Below are 18,638 nucleotides of genomic sequence, written 5' to 3'. Positions count from 1 at the left end.
ATAAAAAAAAGATTATAGGAAGTAGTTGTAATGAAAAGAGAAAAAGTGAAAAGAGAGGAAAAAATTCCACTTCTCAGGTGAGTAATGAAAACGTTCATTGTAAACCATTGCAGTTAGAGTGAAAGGCATTTGTACATTTCATCTGGCATTCAACTCTGACTTTTTCTGGCTAAAGACAAGTCTTTTAGCTCAGCCCTATATTCCCATTCAAGAGACAGAGAAGGGGAGCTGTCATTCAATCATGGAGTCTATCCTTTATTATCCACAAACTGAAATTTGCTCAATGTCCATGTTCACTCTTCTCTGGCCTCTTAATCTGGGGTTTGGGGTAAGAAGAGCATAGAGAGCAGAGGAAGGGAAAAAAAAAGAATGATGTCTATACCTCTTCTAATGTTAAGAATTTCTCTTTTCCTAATTTTAACCTTAGAGTGCTGGGTGTCATAAAATCACTGGACTGGGTATCAAGAGACCTGAATTCTAGGTCTCTCTTTATTAATAATTTAGCTGGCTTAGGGCAAGTTATCTGGCCTCTCTTTTTCACCTTTTTTGAAAAATTAATTTATTTTTAGTTTTCAACAATCACTTCCATAAGCTTTTGAGTTATGAATTTTTTCCCTCTTCCCTCCCCAGGATGATATGCAATCTGATATACGCTCTACATATAATCTGACATAGGCTCTATATATACATTTCTATTAAACATATTTTCACATTAGTCATGTTATAAGGAAGAATTAGAACCAATAGGAGGCACCACAAGAAAGAGGAAACAAAGCAGAAGAAAAAAAAGAGGGAACGGTATGCTTTGATCTGCCAGAGCATCTTCTTATGATACTTTGTGGAAATAGTGCCATCTTTCCTAGTCCAACACCTTCTTGTCTTTCTGCTGGGAGTGTGAATGCATGAGTAATATACTCTAGAACATAAAGTTTTCAAACTTTTTGGTTTTAGGACTTCATCCTTAAAAAATAAGGACCCCAAAGAGCTTTTGTTCATGGGGGGTATATCTACAGATATTTACCATATTTAGAAATTAAAGCTCACAAATTTTAGAAATATTTATCCATTTAAAAATAAAAAAATAAACCTATTACATATTAACATAAATATTATTTTAATGAAAAATAACTATATTTTCCAAAACAAAAATTAGTGAGAAGAGTGGCATTGTTTTCCATATTTTTACAAATCTCTTTAATATCTGGATTAATAGAAGACAGCTGGATTCTCATCTGCTTTTGTATTCAATCTGTTGTAATATGTCATTTTGGTTGGAATATATAAAAAAATTCAGCTTCATACAGATATATGTGGTTAGGAAAGTGAGGAGTATCTTCATAAGCCAATGATATTTTTAGTATTGTTATCAAAATAGTTTTGACTTTGTGAATTCTTTGAAAGGGTCTCAGAGACCCCCAGGGCCTGTGGACCACATTTTGAGAATTACTCTGTTAGAAGAATGACTTTTCTTTTGCCCTTATTCAAGGTTTCCTACTGATGACTCCCAAATGCTCCATGATTCAGTTCAGAGCTGTCTTTCTCATACATCAGGTAAGCAGGAAGAGTGGTCCATAAGCTGGGTAGAGTGGCTGGGACATTTTGTGTGAGGCTAGTCCAGTTGACAGGGAAACCTAGAGCAATGAGGTTATTCTAGCTCCTAGGGCTGTAGAATTTCAGACTTGAAGGGACCATGGATGTAATCATCTAGTCTGGCTTCTAGCTGGAGCATGAATCCTCACTATAACTTCCCCAGCAAGCAGTTATCAGACTCTGCACTTCTCTGTCTTTTGAGGTAGCTGATTCAGCTGGTAGACAACTCTAATTTTTGGTAAGTTTTTGTGCACTTTCTTATTTTGAGCTAGTCTGCCTTATCTTTCTCTACAAACCAGCAGTGGTGCCTATGTGGTATCTTAGGCTATCAGATAATCTAGTCTACTCTAACTCTTAATACTGAAATCAGTTAAACAGCCCTTGCTTTCCTGCCTTAGGATCTCAGGGGCCTGTGCAGCAGCTTCCACGATCGGTGACTAACAGCAGAGCCATCCAAGATAAAGTGTCACTCATCCAGCAGATAACCAGTCCCATGGCTGTGGGTATCAGCTCAGCTTTCTTTACCCTCTTTTCTGGTACTTGGTCTTCAAGAATTATTGTAATTTTCCCTTCTGATTTTGTTGGTTCTAGGGACCTGTGAGAACTAGGCTAATGATTTTTTTTTTAAACTCAGTGGTCACATCGGGCTCCTTCGGTTCAGAAGTCTATCCCTGAGGTAAGTCTGACCTCTGGGCACCTGGAAACCTCATACCTTGGGGATCAGAAGGGACACAGAGAAGGAGTTCTAGCTGGTGGAGATGCTACTGTCACACGTGCGGCAAATGATGGTGGCATTGACGTGTATGTTCACAAATTGGGCAAGGAACCCACCATCCTTGAAGACTCTGGCTTGGGTGAGGTAAGCACTATGTGCTGTAATGGTGGCAGCTTTTAGCACATTTTGGCAAGACTTTGGGTTCTCATTACAACACTGGGAGAAACCCAGTGAACCTTTTCATAGAGGACAGCTCAGATATTCTATTGAAGAGTTAGCTCTCTCATAGTAATCACTAGAGGACTCATCTAGGACAAGTATCTCTTCTTCTGAAGGTTTATATTTTGGTGGCAAGATGCAGAGAGGTTTGTGGGCCAGTGAGATGAGTCCCTAGGCCTTAGAAGAGATCTCTGTGTCACTTATACTGGTACTCATTTCAGAGGATAGCTGTCATTTATGGGGCACCTAGCCCCTCTCTCAGATCTGATCTTCTGGTGTCATAAGATTGTCATGGATAATATTAATTGGGCTGTTTCCCTGTAGTTCTTTCCCCCATCTCTCACTTTTCCTTTCTTATCCAGATTACAAGCCCAAGGCTGACCAAATCAGAGACCATTTCTACCAAGAATTCATCTCGGCACAGAGTAAGGAAGCAGCTCCTTCCCTTCAATGCTGAAGCAATGCTTTGGCCTTTTTGAGTTGGGTCCTGCTCTGAAATGAAATTGACCTTTAGAGATGTGAATGTAAATTGTACAAATGTCAGCTTCTAGTCTAAGGGCGAGTAGTAAGAAGTGGCATTCAGGTTCCTTCTTGGACTGTGGAAACCTTATCTGGCTCCTCATTAGAGAAGGTTTTTTTATCCTCACAAGACCAAATCATCTTCCGTGTTGACTGATTGGGTATTGTAACACATGTCTCCCATTATTACCTCATGAAGGACTTGCTTAAGTGATTAGAAAAGGTTCAGTGTTGTCCTGGAAGTTATAAGGCCTTCCCAATGGGTAAAGATGAAAGTGGTATCGTATTTTAGATCTCAGTATATTTATTCATTTGTTTTAGTGTCTCCTCCCCGACCCGATCCTGAAGCTAAAGGGAGTGATTGGTTTTGGAGGCTGCAGCACCAAATGGGTCAGTGAGCAGGGATTGGGACTGAGTTTTAAAATATTTTTGAGAGGAAGTCAGGGTTTGGGCGTAAAATGAACCTTTTTTTGAATATCCCTTGTATTATGAAAAAGTACCTTTGGTAGAAACATGTTTTGGGGGCAGCTAGGTGGTGCAGTGTATAGAGCACCGGCCTTGGGGTTAGGAGGATCTGAGTTCAAATCCAGCCTCAGACACTGTGTGACTCTGGGCAAGTCACTTAACCCCAATTGCCTCACCAAAAAAAACCACATTTTACCTGACTTCATATGTATAAACAAATATTGTTTGCCTTCTCAATGGCTGTGGGAGGGGCTGAAGGGAGGGAGAGAATTTGGAACACAAAATAAACAAAATGAATGTTAGAGAAAGTACCTTTATTGTAGAAAGAAGGTCTTTGAATCAGAATTCCTAAATTGAAGATTGACAACATCACTCTGTTAAAAACTGGCTCCTTGGAAGTTAATTGTCATCTCCTTCGATGTTATTTATTGATTCTTTGAGACTCTCTATGTCTTTTTTTTTTTAAAGTGAGGCAGTTGGGGTTAAGTGACTTGCCCAGGGTCACACAGCTAGTACATGTTAAGTGTTTGGTCTGAGACCGGATTTGAACTCAGGTCCTCCAGGGCCAGTGCTCTATCCACTGCGCCACCTAGCTGCCCCTAGACGCTCTCTATATCTTGACTTAAATTCTTAGTATACTTTGCCTCAGAGGTGGCCCTCAGGCTAAGAGCTCCCATTTTGTTTAAAGAAGTGCACTGTGTATATGTTCTTAAGAGTATTGACCAGTCTTTATTCATCATTACTCATTGATTTGCATGTGGTATGAGATAATGGGTGTCCTGGCCTTCTTGTGTCTGGGGCTGCTGGCCTCATTTCGTACTCTTGTTTAATTTGCCACTTTGGGGGAAATGTCAAGAGTTTTAATAGGTCAGCCCACATAGGTGATTATGAAATTCCCTAAGTCTGACTCCTTTTATGATCTTACTTTTCCTCTCCTGGGCTTCACCCTTGTGCTGTAGGCCCTGTGGTCTCAGGATTGTTCCTGTTTGGTTTATCCTTGTCATGCTGTAATTGTGGCCTTGCTCGTGGAGACTGGAGAGCAGCGCTTCTTGATTGGTCACACAGATAAGGTAAACTCTGCTCCTTTCTGAAAAATTGGCTTCTTAGATCCAGGGGATGGGATGTAGATGACTGCTTGCATCTTATCACTTCTTAGGCTGTGGAGATTTGACATAGTTATACCACTACTGAGAGAGATGCCTCACTATGGATTTCCTTTTTTTCCTTGAGTATTTTCACGTGTTCTGCCAAGGGCTGATGTTTCTTCTAGGTTTCTTCCCTCACATTTAATGGGAACAGCACTCTGCTGGCTTCATCACAGATGGGTCCCCTGAGCATGGTACGACTTTGGAATTTTGAGACAGGAAAATGTCTGTCAATATTTAAAACTCACATTCACTCCATATGCTTCCTCAGGTAGGTTTCTTGGAAAGAAGGCTTCTGGGTTTGTTTAATTTTTTTTTTCTGGTTACTCCCATTGATGTATGTGAGTTCTAAATAATCCCACAATAGCAGACTTGCTGGGCTAACAGCATGTTTTCTCCATTTTCAGCTTTTCTTACAGCGGGACTGTCCTCTGTGGTGTTGGAAGGGATAGACATGGGAAGACGGTAATAGGATTTTATATTTAGTGTTGTAATCATTTAGATGTAATGAGACTTCATGATTCAAATGTTATCTCATGGTTTGTGGCCACTGTTATCCCTAGAGATTAATTTATAAATTAAAGATGGAGTAATTTTCATGTAGAATAGAAACAGTGTGAATCTATTATATAAAGAAAATATCATCGGCATGGAGCTAGGGCAACCACATGTTGGCCTCAAAGTCATTTGAGGAAAGAGCCTAACTTACTTATCTGCCTTAATAAATGTTTCATTTTTTGGATGGAGATTATTCAGAAATGGGGGACCTAGCGCCATTAGTGCTGCCTTAAAGAAGTGGAGTCTAGTACTCCTGAGTCCCGGTAAGATGCTTTTTTCCTGGTGGTCCTTCTGTCAGATCAGCATTATGAGAATGCTTATGCTGATGATCTGCTACAGATGGTGGTGGTGTGGAACACAGCTTCCGTGAGCCATGGAGGGGAAGTGACTGTCCTCGTGAAGGCCCACACGGATGTGGACATCCAGGCCTTGAAGGTTGCATTTTTTGATGATACCAGGTAATGAGGAAGAGGGGTATTTTAATGATGGGAATTGGCTATGGGGCCATTTATCCATGAGGCTATATTGAAAAGCTCTCAGCTGAGTTTCTTTTGCTTCATTATAGCTCCATCTCAATTATCCATGGTTGTGGAAGTCAGGAGAGTATGAAGAATTAAGTCTTTAGTTTCAGACTCCTGCCAGAACTGCTACCTAGATTGTCTAGAATTGGTTTCATTATCTTACAGAATTTGTTGCAAATAAGTAGTGCAGTGACCAACAGTCAGGGAGAAACAGAACAGTCTATGGATCATCAGCCACTATAATACCTGGTTCTGTACCATGTTATAACTGACAGAGTACCTCACAACAGTCCTATGACATGTCGGTATTATTATCTCCATTTCATAGAAGAGGAGACTGAGACTCAAAGAGCTGAAGCGATTTACTTAGAGTTATACAGCAAGTGTCAAAGCTAGGCTAGGCTTTGCACCCAGGCCTTCTGACGCAAGGATCAGTCTTCTTTTTCCTACACTGCCAGTCATAATTGAAATCTAGACACTTCCATCATTAGCCTTACCCTAGTACATTCCTTGGGAAGCAATGAAGTGAGAATTCCTTCCGCTGCTTTCCTCTTTGGGATTGTGTGTAACAGGATGGTGTCATGTGGTCGAGACAACATCAGACTGTGGCGGATTCGGAGTGGCACCCTGCGCTCATGTCCAGTAAATCTGGGAGAGTACCATGCTCTGGAGTTCACAGACCTTGCCTTTGAAGAAGGGCATGTTGCCAATCGAGAACCTGAGGATCGGACACTGTAAGGATTCTAACTCCCTCAAGCCAGCAGGGGAAAAGTGCCCTGCTGGCCCCGGTGTGTGGTTCTTAGAACCTGATGAGGGGCAAATGAATCTATCTCCTGTTCAATGCCCTGGGGCTAAGTATGTCAGAGTTCAGATGATAGAAGAAAGCCAGCAACAGTGCCAGGGTGAACATACCACCTATCCCTATCCCTGCTGAGTGTTAGGGCAAAGTTGTTTACAGAAACAGAAGGCCTCAGCTTGCTGAGCCTTTTCTCATGAAACTTCACAAGGCTTTAGATCATTTCACTCCGTCATACGTGCTGGTTAATTTGTTCCTTGTCCATTAGGAGGGTGGGAATCTCTACTGTCCTAAGTGTTCCAGCTTATCTTCTGTGACTTTCAGCTTTGTCTGTAGCCGGAGTGGTCATATTCTAGAAATCAACTACAAGAATGTTACCATCCAAAATGCCCGACGACTCCTCCCTTCACAAACTCCACCTATTCACCGGAAAGAGAAGCAGACATTCAACTCGGGTATACATCAGTATTCTTTGCCACAGTTTAGTTGCCTGGAGTAACAGGACAAAGGCCTCTTCCACTTCTAACAGTGTACAAAACTAAGAGTGAGTGCTTGCCACCCAAGTTCTCAAGGCAGCTGTGCTGAGGCCTGTTCTTACAGTGAGGTTGGGAGTGATGATTAAGGTACAGAATGGAGTTCATTTGTTGAAATGTAATGGTTATTTGCTGGGTCAGATTGAAAATGAGAGCCTGAATTTTCTTTTCTTTCTGCATGACATGATTAAAAAATCTGACTATGTTCTTGGCCATGAGCTAGAGACCCTGATCTCCGTGTGTGTGTGTGTGTGTGTGTGTGTGTGTGTGTGCGCGCGCGCACGCGCGGAATCTTAAGGGTTCTGAGATCATGCCACTGGAAAAGTGCCTTTTTATGTTGGCTACTCTTCTGTGCTGTTCTTTTGGCCAAGTGGAGCCTGGGAAATAGCTTGAGATATCAAAGGGGCTGTAAGAAATCTGGGGCAGGATCCAGGTGTGCTTGGAAGCTATTCCCACCACTGCAGTTCCTGGTACAATCCCCTGTCATGTGGAAATTGGAGGAGTGATGTGAGATGTTCCCAAAGTCATATTTTCTCCTAGTCACCTCCACAATAGGAAATGCCAGGTATCACTAACTTATGAAGTAGAAAGAGGAATGGACATTGAGTCCAGGGATTTAGATTCAAGTCCCCACTGCTAGTTACTATCTGTGTGATTCTGGGTCCTGTTTTCCTTACTTATAAAATGAAGGGGTTGAACTAGATGACTCTGAGGTGGCTTCTACCTCTAAATCTGTGATCTTTATGAAGAATGAAGTTTACTTCAATTATGGAACATTCTGATCCTTTATAGGGGAAATAGTCCCCCATGGTGGTTACCACCAGCCAGGCCTTTAGCTAAGTAGTTTCTGACGATAGGAATTTCTCTCACAAAGAAGAGAGAAGACTGAACAGTTTAATTCATGGTTTTCTCTTATTTTCAACCTTGATTGTGAAAGGTACATGTGACATAGTGCTTCATGGCCATGTATGGTGATTGATACAGACTGATTTTCGCTTTCAGGCCCAGGGATTGCCATCAACAGCATCAGTATTTCTTCCACCTTCTGTGCCATGGGCTCTGAAGATGGCTATCTGCGGCTCTGGCCACTGGACTTTTCATCTGTCTTTTTGGAGGCAGGTGAGTAACTTCTTTTAATCTCAGAACCCCACTTAGCTGAGAGGGATAAAACCCTTCATTAAGAGAGTCCTGGAGTCAGGTCTGAGTTTTGCTGATTTCTAGTTGAGTTCCCTTGAAATCACTTAGTCTTTTTTAATCGTCGTTCCCTCATCTGTAAACCTGAGATAGTATTTGACAGTAAAGATCAAATTAAATAGAGTTTATAATGCACTTTGTAACTGGGAAGGGCTCTAAATGTCAGCCATTTTTATTAGTCATCTGATGGACAATGAGGGAGAATTACTGACGTGTCTTACAAAGGAAAGAGCTGACATTCAGAGGTGAAGCAACCTTCTTGAGCTCACATAACTAGTAAATGGCAATGCTTAGAGTCCAGGACTCTGTGAAGTTTGGATTCAATCAGAGGGCCCCATTTGAGGATCTAGAGCACCACATGTGGCCTCAAAGCCTCAGGTTCCCCACCCCTGGTCAAGAACAAAACTGAATGTGACATTAGCAGAGGAACTTATTAGATCGAATCTTTTGTTGTGAAATTTCACAGTCTAATATCAGTCACATTCAGATGCTGGTTTCCTAGTGAAGATTCTATCTGTTTTCGTGTCTGTTCTTCACCTCTCCCCCCTGTCCCTCCCAGAGCATGAAGGAGCAGTCAGTTCAGTCTGCATTAGTCCAGATGGGCTTCGAGTCCTATCCACCACCTCCACTGGGAACCTTGGCTTCTTGGACATCCAGTCCCGAGGGTATAACACACTTGTGCGCTCACATGCTGATTTGATCCTGGCGTTTGCTGTAGAAGGACACCGGAAACAACTGGCCACTGTCTCTCAGGACAACACCATACGAATATGGGACTTGGTGACTATGCAGCAGGTAGAGGATGTTTCTAGCTTGTGCAAAAGAGGAATACTTTTAAAGGCCTACAGTCTTTATTGTGACTGCGGCTGGACAACATAGATGGTTTCTGCCATGCAATGTTTAATTGACTTGGTTTATTTACTTTATATACTTCATTTTAATTAGTAGTCCCAGGTCTGTCTAGTTGTAGTTCTTCAAGAAAAAAATATTCTTTACATTTTTTAACCTGGTTTAACGTGGACCTGGGTGTCTGATGTGTAATAGAAGGCTTGGGATGTAGTACTAGGATATTGGTTGTTGCAGGGTTTCTATGCCTGTCTTAATTATCCTGCCTTGGGCCTTTCCTGTCTACAGCTCTATGATTTCACCACTACTGAAGAGACTCCCTGTGCCATAATCTTTCATCCCACGCAGCAGGTCTTTGTCTGTGGCTTCAGCAGTGGGGTAGTGAGATCCTTCAGCTTGGCTGTCTCTGATCTCCTGGTGGAATACAAGTATGTGGCCTAAGTAGATTAGAGCTGTTATAGTACAAATATCACAAGATGGGTGTCTTAGTGGCATTGTCTCATAATTCAGAATGACTGAGTTAATGGGTTCTAGGCTGCTGAGGGAGAAATTTGTTTTGGGCTTGGGTCTTGAAGAGATGTCCATGTTATATTTTAGAGAATGTAGATGGTGTTGGAATTGTATGAGAGTACAACCCGATCAGTGTTCTAGCTGTGAAACTAAGCCTTCTTCTGGATTCTACCCCACCTTCTTGCCAATTTCCTCTTCATATGAGTTTGATCTATCTATCTACCTCCTATAGAGGGAGATTGTGTGTGTGTGTGTGTGTGTGTGTGTGTCTGTATGTCTGTAAAATCTCCTTAGAAGTTTCTTATTCGGGGGGCAGCTAGGTGGCGCAGTGGATAGAGCACCGGCCCTGGAGTCAGGAGAACCTGAGTTCAAATACGACGTCAGACCAAACACTTGACAGTAGCTGTGTGACCCTGGGCAAGTCACTTAATCCCATTGCCTAGCCCTCCCCCCCCCCAAAAAAAGTTTCTTGTTCTGCTTGCAAGGGAAGCATTCCTAGACTATCATCAGCCTCCTTTGAGAGGGATGGGAACTTTTGAGGGCTTCATATTGCCCTCCCAACTGTGATCCTGGCCCCCACGTTAGTAGTCCTGAAGACAGGTCAGTGGTCCCCTGGGAGCCCATTTTCAGTCAGAATCCCTCCATGAAACACAGTTGAAGCCCCTCTCAGTTTCTGAGGGCAGATTCTGGTGAGGGTTCCTGGCGTGCACAAGTAAATAGGTAGGTCAGTGCTGTATTGATTAGCTGCTGCGCCTCACAGGATTTCCTGTGGCCTAAGTCATGGACTTTGTTTTGTATGTCGTGTAGGCAGCATCGAGGAGCAATCACGGGCTTAGCAGTGTCACCAGATGGCAACTTCCTGTACAGTTCCTGTTCCCAGGGGGCCCTGGCTCTCTATAACTGTTCCACCCCAAAGTACAATGTCCTCCGAATGCTGAGTAAGACTTGCCATTTACCTCACTCCTTTCTTCCCAAACTCAGTTTTCCCCAGTGGCCCAGGTTACCCTTGTAGAGCTGTGTCTGGGATGATCTAGGACAGGGGTGGGGAACCTGTGCCTCAAGGCCACACGTGGCCTTGGGTGTGGACTTTTGACTTAGTCCAAGTTTTATAGAACAGATCTTTTTATTAAGGGGATTTGTTCTGTGAAGTTTGGATTCAGTCATAGGGCCGCACTTGAGGACCTCGAGGGCCACGTGTGGCCTCCGGACCTGCAGGTTCCCCACCCCTGATCTAGGATTTCCTGCCAGGGCTAGTTAATTTCATGTCTTTGATGCCTATATGAAACGTTTTTCTAGGTCTGTCACCTTTATGTTCAACCTTCTCTGTTCACCCCCAATAAAACATCTATAGGCAGCCTATCATGTGGGCAATGGATTAATGTATCTCCTCACCCAAACCAAAATTGCTGAAACCTGAATTTGGTGGTGTTTTTAGTGTTAAAGGTCATTGACTTTTTGTTTGACTGCCCCTTGTACACTTGCCTAAGGGTACTCCCTCAGAAAAAGGAAGGCTATTTGGCTTTGTGGGGAGGTATTAGAACTGGGCAGTTCCAAGGTTCATCTTGCAAAAGCCAATGGCAAGGTAGGTAATTGGCTGGGTAGATAATTAATACTTCTTCATGGTTAGGTGTTTTAGAACTGGAGAAAAGGCAAATTGTAAGGAGCTCAGACGTCAGTGCCCTCACATAGCTGCTCTTCAGCTCTCTTTTTGTGTCATGGGTAGGTAATGTGGTCTGCCAAGATGCTGAGTTGGGCACCAATATCCTGGTTGTCAATGGGGATAGCAGTCTCCTGGCCTTTGTGGGCCCCTCCAGATATACAGTGACCATTATGGATGCTTCCTCCTTAGATGAGGTAACTGGGAATGGGAAGCTGGGTTGGCATGAAGAAAAGAATTTCTCATGCTTGGGAAAGAAATCTGCACATGCTTCCTTTGCCTCTGAGGCCGAATGGTGGAATGGTTGAACCATATAGTAAATGGCTGACACTTGGATGCCTATTCTTGCTCTTCTTGAGCTGTTTGTACCAGTTCCAGGTAGTTATTTCCAAAGCCTCCGTGAAGGGAAGAAGATGTGTGAGATGCAGTGTTGACCATGACCTTACCTACTGCTGTTTCTTTTATGAATGCCATGTAGTGTGTTATAGAGGAAATAAAGTGTCTTAGCACTCCTGTCCTTTCCCTGATCTGAATGAGGAAGATGATTTCCAAAGGAATGGAAACATTCCTTTTCCTTCCCAATTACATAGGGGAGTTCTAGGGCCTTATTGTTATCCAGGCTACTTTGTACAATTAGTGGCATTATTTTCTATTTCTAAGCTACTTCGGATTGATATCAGTATCCTGGACTTGGAGAGCACAAACCTAGACTCTGCATTGGACATATGTTTTGCTCCTGTGTCTAGTGGCCATCTGCTTGTGTCTACTTCTTCCAACAAAATCCTAGTGCTTGATGTCAAAACTGGTTGCTTGACCCGACAGGTGAGAATTACCTTGTGCTTCCTTTATCCCAAAGAATACTCTAAAGACTTAGTTGCTGTTAGTATATTTGTGAATGCCTAGTAGGAGATTATCCATTATGGTGGCAAATACCTTTAGCCAGCATTTGTCTCCCTAGTTGGTTCCTTGCTAGATATGATAATCAAGTATTTTTAAACGAAGTTATCAGGAATTTTGTATGTTCTTAATATATTTGTGGTATATAACTTATCAGGAAAGAATCTCTAAGGCTTCATTTTGTCTTCCTGAGTCAAATGCTATTTTGGTCATTAACAAACAATAAACAGTAATATATATTCTCTATACATTTTAATTGTAGTCTTCATTTTTTAGTCAGTCCTAGGACATGGGTTTTGCTTCAGAACATCATTTACAAAAACTTGCTTATTTTCTTTTTCTAGATATCCTTTTTCATTAGATACCCTTGATACCTATATTCAACCATTCCCATAAAGATTTTATAGTGATGGTGAAGGGACATAGGTTTGTGTTTGCTGACGTCTGCTCGGTTACCTTTTTTGGTGGTGATTTCACATATTTTTTTTCTATTAAAAAAAAACGACTTCCTTTCCCTCAAATATCTTGAAAATCAGTCCCTTACTGCTTTAAAAATTGTGTTGCCTCAGGCACTCATCAAGTGCTAATGTGTTAGAGTCCGAAGGTGGTGGTTTTCCAGGCATCAGTGATGAGAACGTTATAGAAATGTTGCAAATTTATTTTACTTCACCTCTGTTTTGTTGTCTTCTCAGTTTCACCTAGAACTGCTCTTGGGATTATCTGGCTTTGCCTCATAATTTTCTCCTCTATTGCTTTTCATTATCTTGGGAGGTAATCTTATTTGCCATCTCTACCTTTTTTCTTTGTCTATAATGTTCTAGTATATAATGAACTTATATACTAGGCCTTTGTTGCCTTTGTATCTCCAGTTGACAGAGAGTTCGAGTGATAGCTGACTAATGTGGTTACCAGACTTTTGGGGCTGTGTTACTGTGACAACTTGCTGTATGCTCATTAAACTTCTATAAGAAAGGTTTCTATTTCCCATTTTTCAGAGTCAACAGCTTGTTTAAGTAGCTTGAGTTAGAGCTATTATAATTGCTTTCTCATCTTTATCCTTCCTACTTATTTGTTATTAATTTTGATCTTTGCAACCCAGTGGATTATAAACCGACCTAAGCCTAAGAAATAAGGGTATTGGATAAATTGCAATACACTTAATTAGCATTAGAATTTCTGTAATATCCTCTTCTTGTTTTCTTGAAGGCTTTTATGAACCTTCTATACTCTCTAGTGTTCTTATGCTTTCTTCTATAAATAGCCTAGAGGCTACAGCAATCTGGAGTGATACAAGATAGTATGCTTATCAATGCATATAGTTTAGAATTTTATAGGTCATAATAATGCTAGCTCACATTTAGCATTTTGTAGTTTTCAAACATCTATCTCATTTCAGCCTACAACAGTCCCATGAAATAGGGAGTTGAAGTGTTATTATTCTTATCCTAGTTTTATAAGTAAAGAAATCAGATTGATGAAGTAAAATTGATTAATAAAACACGCCTTGAGCCTACATCTTCTGACTTCTAGTCTAGAGCTCTCCCTGCTGTGCCATGTATCCTTCAATACATTGACGTAATTATTTTCTAAGTAGGTATGTTAAATGACCTGCCAAGGACTTGGCAAGAAATTCACACACCAGCTTTAGAGTAGGAAAGAAATCCCATTTCTTAAATCACCATATTGTTACATGTTCCCTCTAGAGTATAATTAGAACATAACCTATCACTGCTAGCTTATTCTTGATGGCCTGAATTATGCTGATTTAGCCTTGTCAAACCTCACCCTTGGATCACTCCCACTATACACTGCCTTTGAGCCCATACATCCTACTGAAAGAAAATGGAGAAAATCATGCATGTTTTGAATGGGTGCACTACAAATTCATGTTACACAGCCTCAACTGGATCCTCACTGCTGCCAGGCAATCCTTTTATACTCCTTTATCAGTTCACTATCCCACTCTCCATAGTGGCTCTTCCAAATGCTGTTATCCCTCCTCAAACTTCCCATGGCTCCCCCTTCCTTCACCCTCTCAGCAGAGGATCTTGCCTTCTATTTTACAGAGGAAATTGAGGACATTTACTGTGAGCTCCCTCTTTTCTCCTCTTCCTCATTTCATATCATTCCAGTATCTTCTGCCACTTTTTCCTCCACCCCTATCTCACATGATGAGGTGGACTTACTCCTAACCAAGGCTAACCCCTCTATCTGCTCAAGTCTTCTATCTCCTCCTCCAGATTACCGCCTCTGCCATTCCCACTCTATCATTATTTTCAGTCTCTCCCTGTCTACTGGCTCATGCTCCACCTTCTATGTCTACCCCATCCTCCAAAAACCCTCACTTCCATCCCTGCTATCATCTTATATTTCTTCTATGTTTTGTGGCTGATAGACTCCTTGGAAAGGCCCATCTACAGTAGGTGCCTCCACTTTCTCCTCTTACTCTCTTCTCAACCCCTCATAATCCAGTTTCCAACCTTATTATTTCCCCAAAACTGTTCTCTCCAAAGTCCTCATTCTCCTTGACCTCTCTGTAGCCTTTTACACTGTTGATTGCTCTCTCTTTGATACTTTCTTCTCTAGTTATAGGACACCTCTCTCTCCTGGTTCTTCTACCTATCTGATCCTTCCTACTCCATCTCTTTTGCTGGATCCTCATTCAGAACACACCCTCTAAATTTAGGTGTTTAATTATGGGTTCTGTCCTGGGTCCTTTCTGGACAGCATACTAAAAAGCAGAGACATCACCTTGCCAACAAAGATCCATACAGGCAAAGCTATAGTTTTTCCAGTAGCAATGTATGGCTGTGAGAGTTGGGACTATAAGGAAAGCTGAGCATCACAGAATCAACACTTTCTAATTGTGGTGCTGGAGAAGACTTTTGAAAGTCTCTTGGACAGCAAGGAGGTCGAATCAGTCAATACCTAAAGGAATTAATTCAGACTGTTCACTGGAAAGTCAAATACTGAAGCTGAAGCTTGAATACTTTGACCACATAATGAGAAAATGAGACTCATTGGAAAAGACCATAATGTTGGGAAAGATTGATGGCAAAAGGAAAAGGGGATGGCAGAGGATGAGATGGATAGATAATATCATGGAAACAACAAACATGAACTTGGACAGACTTTGGGAAGTAGTGGAGGTTAGAAGGTCTTGGTGTGCTGTGGTCCTGGGTATCATGAAGAGTTGGGCACGACTGAACAGGCAAACCTGGGCCGTCTTCTCTTCTCCCTCTGTATTACTTCGCTGGATCACCTCCCATAGACTTAATTACTGTCTCTGTGTTGATGACTCTCAGATTTACCTGTCCTGCCCCAACCTCTTTGCTAATCTCTAATTTTGCATCTCTAACTGCCTTTCAGACATCTCGAAATAGATTTCAGTAGACATCTTAAACTCAGTATGTCCAAAGAACTCACGGTCTTTCCCCCCAGTCCCTTCTTCTTTCAAACCTCCCTGTTACAAAATCTTCCCCATCCTCTAGGCTTGTAACCTACGAGTCATCCTGGATTCCTCATCATCTCTCATCCCTGCACTCCCCCACCCCAGTCTGTTGCCAAGACCTGTGGATTTCACCTTTGCAACATCACTGGAATAAGCCTCCTTCTCTCCTATGACACTGACGCCAGTCTGGTACAGTCTGGTACAGTTCATGCCTGGATTTTTGCAATAACCTGATGGTGGCTCTGCCTGCCTCAAGTCTCTGCCCTCTGCAGTCTATTCTCCTGGCTTTTCCACAATACTGTCCTTGTCCCATCCCTTCCCCCCCACCCCCACCCTATACCTTCTATAGGAAGCCTTCCCCAATCCCTCTTAATTCTAGTGTCTTCTTTCTTAATTATTTCTTAATTATCCTGTATATAACTTGTTTGTATATAGTTGTTTGTTTGTTGCTGCCCCCATTAGATTGTAAGTACATTGAGGGCAAGGATTGGTTTAGCACAGTGCCTAGTACATAGTAGGTGGTGTTTTGTTGGGGGGTTTTTGCACGGGTTGGGGGGGAATTGAGTTTAAATGGTCAAGTGGTTAAGCCTAGGGTCACACAAGCTAATAAGTGTCTGAGGCTGGATTTGAACTCAAGTGCTCCTGACTCCAGGGCTGGTGCTCTATCCACTGCACCACCTAGCTGCCTTTAGTAGGTGCTTAATAAATATTGATTGATTGATTAAAATTTTTTTCCTTCAAAAATAGGCCTTGTGATCTTCTTTAACCTTTTTATTTCTCCTCCTTCTGTTCTCTGAATATTTTTCTTGTTCTAGTTATCTAACGTTCACCAAGTAGCCTGCTCCGCATTGGCTCTGAGTGAAAATGGGCAATTCCTCTTGACAGCTGGTGACCGGGCTATCAAAGTGTGGGACTTTCAGATGAAATTCAATACTAGCTTCCAGGTAAGCTAGGTGAGGGGCATGAGAGAAAGCCATACTACTCACCTTTGTCACCAAACCACTCCCAGACAGGAGGCAGTGATGTGCAGAGAATTATAGGAATCTGATCTTAGAGGCTCCCAACCTCTACACTTCCCAGTGTCCTATTTTAAAATCCCAGGGCTGTGAGTCCCACCTGGACCACACAACTTATTTCTGTGTGAGCCTGTTGTTTGGAGTGGCTGGTGGTAGGCAGAGTCCTCGTACTGGACTCATTGTGGGGCTTCTTTATGTGGATCAGAGAATTGTCGAGGAGTCAGCCTGCCTGCACCTCCTCAGCATGTGGCTAGGATCCTGGTTAAAATGCCATGTGTTTTTTAAAAAAATTAACAGAAAATATAACAGACAGGCTAAGAATTGTGACAAAGGGAAAAGAGGGGCGGTAAAGAGGTGATATTGCTCTTATGTGTGATCCTCCTGCAAGCTCCAGCTATTTTTATGAAGCCTTTTATTGGAAGAGCTGTTGTTTGATCAGTTTGGTGTGGTCAAGGCTAAGTACTAACACCATCAGTTGCCGTGTCTAGGAGCCCAGAGTACTTTTTTGCTTGCCATGAGCTATATAGAAGAGGGCCAAGAGGTTTTCTTCCTTTTACAGATGGAACACTTGAAACCCAGAAAGATAAATAATGTGCCCGAGGTCACTGCATGGCTAAGTTGAGAATAGAATCTAGTATTTATAGTGATTAGATCTCTTCATCTCTGAAGTTTTTGCATGTATGTAGCCAGTGTTCTGTCTCTCAGGTGTTTATTGGCCATTCTGAGCCAGTGCAGGGGGTGGCTTTTACTCCTGACCAGCAGCACGTCGTCAGTGTTGGAGATGCCATCTTTATCTGGGACTTCTTAGCTGCTCCTGAGAAGGCATCTAAGGGCAGGTAAGATATCTCTAATCTTTGTATAGACTTATTTATGGAGGAAAACTTTTTTCATTTCTACTTTCTTGCCCTTCCTCTCTGTAGAATTACTTTGTAATAATATTTTTTTTTCATTACCTTTTCAGTGTCCACTGGTCTATAGAGTCCTCTCCATCTCCTAATACTGGTGAGTTGTTCCCTGTTACTTAGTGATACAGATTACAGATTTTTTTTCTAGACCTTGTTGAAAGAAGACAAGAATATCCATATAGGTCGATGGAATTTGTTCCTTTGGCCAGAGATCATAGAATTAAAGATTTAGTACTGGAAGGGGCCTTATAGATTATCAGCTCCCTGTCCCTCAATTTTATGAACGAAGAAACTGAGCCACAGAGTTAAGTGACTTGCCCAGGATCACATTGCCTGTATATGTCAGAGACAGGTCTGGACACGGGTCATCTTGATTTCAAGGCCAACTTTTTATCCTTTATGCAATCCTGCTGTTAAGTGCTAGTTCTGTATTGATACTGGAAAATAAATCTAAAACAGTAAATCTCTGGAGTAGGTAACTCTTCTGTATCTTAGTGAGATGACTACACAGAGAGGGGCATGTTCATGTGACACAAACCAGGCCAGTACTTTGTAAACCTTGGCTTCCCAGCTTTGGAGCTAAACAGGTGAAACTCTGCCTTTTCTTGATTTAGCTATATTTGTCAACATTCCAAGAAAGACTATAAAGAGAAATTGTTCATTTTCACCATTGTTAGGGAGGGGACATAGTGTTAGGGAGTGTAGAGGGGGTTTTATTATTGGTGCCTTTGACATCCCCTGAGAAATGACCTGTGGCACTTTCTGTTCCCAGGACCAGATATTGAGAAGATTACAGATGCAGCCTCTGGGACCAATGGAATACCTCGTCAGTTGATACCTGTGCCGTCTCTGGCCTCCCCACCTCGTCTGGATATCAGCTCTGTGCCCCCTGGGAAAAATCATGGTGAGGATAGTTGTGGTCTTCTAGGGAGCAGAAGGCTGATGGTTTCCACTTAAAGATGAATTCATCCAGTGGGAGCTGCATTGCTCATCCTTCCTCCAAAATATAAAAAAGCAACTGAGTGCTTATGTTCCTAGGACTTTGACAAGTGCTATAGAAAATAGAACAGGGCAGCTAGGTGGCACAGTGGATAGAGCACC

General features: G+C 42.1%; 1 protein-coding gene across 4 annotated transcripts in view; it reads left to right on the top strand.

The window, feature by feature from the left end:
- Positions 1 to 18,638, top strand: part of WDR90 (WD repeat domain 90) — a 57,403-nt gene that overhangs the window by 9,111 nt on the left and 29,654 nt on the right. For 2 of the 4 annotated variants that reach the window (XM_021006788.2, XM_078152606.1), the window contains exons 7-27: positions 1,487 to 1,551; positions 1,989 to 2,089; positions 2,225 to 2,449; positions 2,887 to 2,949; positions 3,365 to 3,433; positions 4,468 to 4,578; positions 4,779 to 4,924; positions 5,061 to 5,118; positions 5,551 to 5,669; positions 6,305 to 6,466; positions 6,853 to 6,983; positions 8,064 to 8,180; positions 8,815 to 9,050; positions 9,390 to 9,529; positions 10,419 to 10,549; positions 11,335 to 11,465; positions 11,929 to 12,090; positions 16,432 to 16,560; positions 17,338 to 17,468; positions 17,594 to 17,634; positions 18,310 to 18,441. In XM_021006788.2, coding sequence (XP_020862447.1) covers positions 1,487 to 1,551; positions 1,989 to 2,089; positions 2,225 to 2,449; positions 2,887 to 2,949; positions 3,365 to 3,433; positions 4,468 to 4,578; positions 4,779 to 4,924; positions 5,061 to 5,118; positions 5,551 to 5,669; positions 6,305 to 6,466; positions 6,853 to 6,983; positions 8,064 to 8,180; positions 8,815 to 9,050; positions 9,390 to 9,529; positions 10,419 to 10,549; positions 11,335 to 11,465; positions 11,929 to 12,090; positions 16,432 to 16,560; positions 17,338 to 17,468; positions 17,594 to 17,634; positions 18,310 to 18,441 — 2,600 coding nt within the window. The remainder of the gene's footprint in view (positions 1 to 1,486; positions 1,552 to 1,988; positions 2,090 to 2,224; positions 2,450 to 2,886; positions 2,950 to 3,364; positions 3,434 to 4,467; positions 4,579 to 4,778; positions 4,925 to 5,060; positions 5,119 to 5,550; positions 5,670 to 6,304; positions 6,467 to 6,852; positions 6,984 to 8,063; positions 8,181 to 8,814; positions 9,051 to 9,389; positions 9,530 to 10,418; positions 10,550 to 11,334; positions 11,466 to 11,928; positions 12,091 to 16,431; positions 16,561 to 17,337; positions 17,469 to 17,593; positions 17,635 to 18,309; positions 18,442 to 18,638) is intronic. The other 2 variants (XM_078152608.1, XM_078152607.1) reach the window with 2 other exon arrangements.

The sequence above is a fragment of the Phascolarctos cinereus genome, unplaced genomic scaffold, assembly GCF_003287225.1.
Source record: "Phascolarctos cinereus isolate Bilbo 61053 unplaced genomic scaffold, phaCin_HiC Scaffold_4;HRSCAF=312, whole genome shotgun sequence".
In the NCBI taxonomy this organism is placed as follows: Eukaryota; Metazoa; Chordata; class Mammalia; order Diprotodontia; family Phascolarctidae; genus Phascolarctos; species Phascolarctos cinereus.
Note: the sequence above shows the minus strand (reverse complement) of the source record. Positions and strands in the feature narration are given on the sequence as shown.